At 36.7% G+C, this 6,000-nt stretch overlaps 1 protein-coding gene across 2 annotated transcripts in view; it reads right to left on the bottom strand.

The window, feature by feature from the left end:
* Window positions 1–297: 297 nt before the first annotated feature.
* LOC121424943 (G protein-coupled receptor kinase 5-like) overlaps window positions 298–6,000 on the bottom strand; it is a 79,119-nt gene continuing 73,416 nt past the window's right edge. For both annotated transcript variants that reach the window (XM_041620840.1, XM_041620841.1), the window contains 3 exons: window positions 5,027–5,164; window positions 4,332–4,463; window positions 298–4,074 (listed from right to left, as the gene is read on the bottom strand). In XM_041620840.1, coding sequence (XP_041476774.1) covers window positions 4,054–4,074; window positions 4,332–4,463; window positions 5,027–5,164 — 291 coding nt within the window. In that variant the 3' untranslated portion in view covers window positions 298–4,053. The remainder of the gene's footprint in view (window positions 4,075–4,331; window positions 4,464–5,026; window positions 5,165–6,000) is intronic.

The raw sequence follows: 6,000 nt of genomic DNA, 5'->3' as shown, positions 1-6,000 counted from the left end.
ACATGGTATGATTTGTTTGCACAAGTTGAAGACATCTCCCTGCGTCCTTGCAGCAAAAAGTTATGGATCAATGAAAAAATATCTATTAAAATTCAGGCATTTCAATTAGTTGGATATTTGCACCATGATTTGACACTAATATTATGGTGAGTAGGGGTGGTGCAAAGGAATTATGGGAGGGGGCACCGCAGACACAAGGTGAAATTTATTAATATTTTTAATGAAAAATAGAAATATTACCAGACAATTTCTTTTCCATAATTGTTCTATTTTCATTTTTCCCTCCTTTTTTCAGTCTTTCAAAGTCATCGCTTGACACATGAAAAGTTGCCTATCAACCCTTACATTACCATCCCTGGTTTTACAAGCCTTCATCAATGTAGTTACAGAAAACTAAACTCCAAAGCAAAGTGTTAGAAATGAACCGAGAGACTAGAAAAAAGATAACTTACAAAGAAACCCTCTTTAGATAGAAAATGAAATATTCCCCTTCACAAAACTATTCTCATGACAAGGGAAAGAAACATTTTCTATTTGGATATTGGTTCTACACAATCAAAAGGCATTACTGCCAGCATAACTGCAACAAATACAAAGCAAACCGTGTTCATTCAAATATGTTCGACAGAGATTTTCAAAAAGTACATTTTGCAAATCATGATACAGTCTGGATTCCCCCTATTTTTAAAGAGAGAATATACAGATAAGCCCTCCCAGAGAATAGAACCATTAAAGCCACTCTCTTAAAAACAACAAAATAACAACACAACAAAAAATAACTGTGCTTATCTATAATTTTACTTGCAAACATTACATACATGTACAGAATAGCCCAATCACCCGGTTATTGTCAATCATAAAACAGTACCCAATAATCGATTGCACATCATCTTATTCTTTTTTTTTCTTTAAAATTATAAATGCATAGCCTCAATTAACAAAACAGCTTTTACTAGGTGGTTAATATTTCCAGTTATCATTGTACAAGCCCGTAACCTCTTAATCTATCTGTCACACAAAGCTAAGAAGAAAGTGATTTTACAACTAGGAGTAAGCCGTCTATTAAGTCAAGACATTTCTTTACCACATAGCACTTCTGTCAAAGGTCTAACGCTATTCTTGTACTCTGGCAACTTTGAATCAAGTATCTGTAGAAATCATATCATTATCTTACAGCACCACTAAACATTAATTATCTTAAAGATAACACAATCACACTGTGGTCAGTCTTTGAGACTGAATACCTGAATCCTATGGTGTCTTCCATACTTTGCAATTACAAAGGGAACATTGGCAAAAAAATATGGTGTCTGTGCAGCATAAAAAAATGTGAATTTTACTACGTAATTGGCAGAATACCCAAGAGAGATTGGGTTTCTTGTAGAGTAGATCTGAAGATTTATTTTGATTCTCTTCTACCTAATAAAAGCAAATATTGTCAAACAACTGTTTCAAGTAAAAGAATGTCATAGTCAGTATTCCAATCAGTGATTTCATTTATAGAAAAGGAAATTCATGCCCTCTAACATAGAAGATACAATTAATATTATGATTGATATTAATTCATGTAATAAAGAGTTAAAATTTATCATACGATTGATTGTATTTCATTTATGTGACACAGGGCACTTGAACTTGTCAATATATAAAGTCAGACATAACCTCGGGACTGGTTACACAGGAGCAATGAATCGCAAATGATAACAAAGACAGGCTCATGGAATCAATACAAGAGAATGAAATGTCAACTCTCAAATTAACAAAACCCTCACAAAGTCTTAACAATCATAGACAAAGAATCACTTCCCTGTATTAGTAATGACTTAAGAAAGTCTCTTTATGCATATAGGCCTTCAAAAGTGAATATTTTTTTTCTTCAAAATTGGTGTTCTATCCATGCACTAACCTAGTGAAACATTGCACCTTTCTTGACAAGTGCCCTCTATAGTCTGACAATTGCGATCAATCAACGTTGCCATTCTTATTCTCAGCCATCCAAAGACATAATGAACTTGGAACCTTGAATAAAAGAAATAGATTTCACAAGCCGGGCTACCATCACATAAAACTCATTTTCAATGGTTAGTCTGCTTTAATGGTAGTTGCCATGGTAACATTGCACATTAGCCCAATGCAATCAATGTTTCCATGGGTGTAATCATCAATAGCAATGCTTCCATCAATATTGAGTATTATGCAATGGGACTCAGGCTTGAATAGTCTACACATCACTGGGAAAGGAAATTCCTGTAAACAGACAATGTATTGACATGCTGGGGTTCAATAAGTCTACATTTAAAAACAAAAATGGTATCAATACATGAGGAATCTTAGGCAAGAGAAAGGATTGTTTCTACTCACCGGGAGTGAATACTTTGGTCCACTGTAACTCACAAGACACACTAAAAACACAACCCTATTCAAAGATAGGTTTTCCGACAGTTCCATTCACAAGATTTGCAAGACCTTGTCTAAATTCAATTTATAGATGTATGCCATAAGAGTTGGGTCACTTAACCCCTTTCATATGTTCTAAAATACAGGTATATTTTTCGAAGAAAACATTTGTTTTGAATCAAAGGGTGAGATGATTTAAGGATTGTAATCAAGAAAAAATAGAGCTTCCAGAAATTACTTTAAAAAAATAAGATCTTTCAAAGTTCAATAATGTAGAGCGTTTAATTATCAATCTATTTCAAAATTTATGATATTTCACTTTTTTTTAGCAGAGTACTTATCTACAGACAGACAGACAAGACCAATATGCAACATACTTGCAGCAATAGTAATAGGTGGAGCAATTTAAGAGAAAACCAAAGGACATGTAAACCACCATATTCCTTCATTCAAAAAAAGATTTGGCTACCATTAAAAGCATACACTGAGCAGATATACTAGAAGAAGGTATGATATACTGGTCCTTGTATTTACAGAGCCTCAGAAAAAAACATAATCGAAGGAATCTATGTTGAAACGCGAGGTAAGAGTTCACGTCAAATCCCTGACAGTAGTCATCTACAAAACAAAAAAAGTTCTCAGCAAGGCTGTTTCCACTGACACTCTTTGGTGGTGCACTTTGATGCACAGCCCCTTTCTCCTGAGACAATGCGCAAAGAACTGGAATCCTTCATGTCACTGCATGTTTTCCATATGCTACACAAGGATTTACCATCGTGGGATTGGAGTTTGGTTCGATATACTCCACCACTTTTTCAATGTGAGCATTCAGTATCAAGAAATATTTTAGGATTCTCCTAGGAAGCCTCTCATTTTTACATGATGAGCTCACTTATTTGACTATTTGAGTGATCTGGTTCACCAATGAAATAGACATGTTTTTTTTCTTTTGAAATCAGGCTTTACATTTCCTGTACCCTTCACAGTTTTGCATTTCAGAACACAGATAGAATTGTATTTTCACAAAAATGCTCCTACACCAATTTTTTGCTCGAGTCAATTGATCAATATTATGAACATCTTATGTTCTTTGTTTCTTTCTATTGATGATTTTACTCTAATACAAACTAAAGTAGGAAAAGACCCCAAGGGATTTATGTGTCATGTGTGAACAAAGCTGTAGAGCTACAAACTTCTTTTTGTGAAAGATACCATACATTTTTGCTAGCTAACGTGTTTTGACTTCAATGCGTCATTGTGCTTGGCATGTGAAATTATCTGCTGTGTCAGTCATCCGATGACTATTTCAAACTTACAATCAAGTGTAATCAAGCGATGTGTGGTCGTGATTTGCACAAACAAAGATTTCTTTTCAGAAAAGCGAAGCAAACAGCATCATAGAGGACACCTCAGAAGAATGCGATTTTTAGCGAAGTCAGGAAACACATAGAGCGCTGTACATCCTACAAAGTCAAGTTCACAAGACGTTCAAGAGCAGTGGCAGTGTTGACAGCCATGTGTTGTGTTCATAAGGTAATGTTAAAAAGCAGCATGGTCCCGCTTACTTCAATCCAGTTGAGTCGAGAGCTGAGCCGGCCAGTCGTGTAGAAATAAGAGAATGCCCTCGCTTGCTCAGGAGGGTTGTTTGGCAAGGTGTCATTGTCGGTCATCGCTGCTCTGTGAGGAAGAAAAGAATTTTGGTGAAATAACATCATTAAAAAAAAAAAGAAAATCAGATCAAACTAACTTTTTCTTTTCTTTTACATTAATCTTAACAATTCTTTGAAGAACTTGTCTTTATCACGATCCACTCAACCTATCCTATGCATTTTTTTGCACCCTGTTAAGTAATATTTGACTGTTTGTAAAACAGGTACATATTTTTTACTTTAATGATACAACAAAAAGAAGCTGAAATGTTTGAGAGTACAAACCTTAATCCTAAATATCCTCTTGAAGAAGCCTTGTTTAGGTGGTGGTGGCGGTAGATCAGGCATCAAGTCAGCTGTAGGGGTACCATTAGGCCCAAACACATTGAGCTCTGTAAATACACCTGTCTCTATCATCTGTAATCAAATAGAAAATGGTATACTTGGGTTCATAGGTGAGGGTATACTTCTCAGGGAACCTCAAGGAAAGACACATTCATGGCTTTGCTACATGCACGATGTCACAGTGGCTACCCAATCAACCATCTTGTTTATTGTCTTCAATAAAACAATAGAGGAATGTTAGGGAAAGGTTGGTGAGATGGATACTTTGCAACAATACATGGCCGTAGCTCTTGTCAAAGTACCTAAATATGGTGTATAAATACATCTCTTTGAAGGTCATTCTTATCTCAAGTATAGCTAATAAAGCTATCCATGTCTTGTGGATTAAAATAAAACAATATTTGAACAAATATATTGTAATTGGGTCATTCTCTGGACTATTTGTCCGGACAAAGTGGAATCAGGTGATAGCTGATTACATATGATGAGCGTAGACTGTCAAAGGCTATGTGACAGATTAGAAAAACAGAGCATTAGCAGGGCTGGCATTAGTGGGAGCCAGCAGATATCAGAAAAAGTCATATGCCGATGCTCATTCATTATACACAAAGACAATGGCAGTGCAGTAAACATACCTCCTTTTGCCATGGAATGGCTACGCTACCCGAGTTGAATTTGGTGTAGAATCTGTCATCATTTTGGTCCAAGTTTACTCCTTTGACTGTTGAGAACTGCTCTATGTCCAGCACATCTTTTGCGTATACAGCTCTCTTCTACAAAGATTAACAATATTTGAATATTGATAAGACAGGCATCGTTACAACAGGACCAGCATTTACTTTCTATTTCTTGCATAAAATACAACTTACTATTTCTGTAACAGGACCACTGGAGATAAGCAAATTAAATAAAAGAACTCTATTAATTAGATACTGTGTACTTAAGAATCTATGAAGCATACAGGTTCCAATAATAAATTTTCAGTCATATACATCCTTGCACATTTGTTACATTTTAGTTTTACTCAATCATTCAAGGATGATAAACATTCGGCAGTAGCAGAGCAGGCTTGGAATGCAGATCACCCTCCCAACTGGGACGAGGTAAGCTGCATAGCGTGGGATAAACACTGGTACACACAGCGTGTTAAAGAGGCTATCCAAATCTGCCTACATCCGAATAATATTAACAGTGATAACGGCATTGACATCCCTGAGGAATGGCTTCCGACCATTCACCGGCATGCGCCCCATACGACCGCCCGATACTCATCGCAGTGAACCGCCCTCCGCCGGCAGCCGACGGGATTTCCCGGACGTCTGCAAGCCGCCCAGTGATCGCACCGTCTGCGGCTTCTGATAACGCGGCAGTTCTGGCACCGAAGGCATGCAGCTTACGGTATAAAAGGTGCATACAGCGATTGTCCACTTCATTGCCTGATGAAGACTAGCAGATGAAGTCGAAAAGTCGCAATTTAAGTTTGCTGCATCGTGAGACAACAGATTATTTCCTTTACCGAAGAACATTCTTACCAAACATTTGAGTTTGTATAAGCCCTGTTCAGCACATGTATCCAAGAAAGATACAAAGTGTACAACAAGGGCTCTAT

This window comes from Lytechinus variegatus, chromosome 12, assembly GCF_018143015.1.
Source record: "Lytechinus variegatus isolate NC3 chromosome 12, Lvar_3.0, whole genome shotgun sequence".
Taxonomy (NCBI): Eukaryota; Metazoa; Echinodermata; class Echinoidea; order Temnopleuroida; family Toxopneustidae; genus Lytechinus; species Lytechinus variegatus.
Note: the sequence above shows the minus strand (reverse complement) of the source record. Positions and strands in the feature narration are given on the sequence as shown.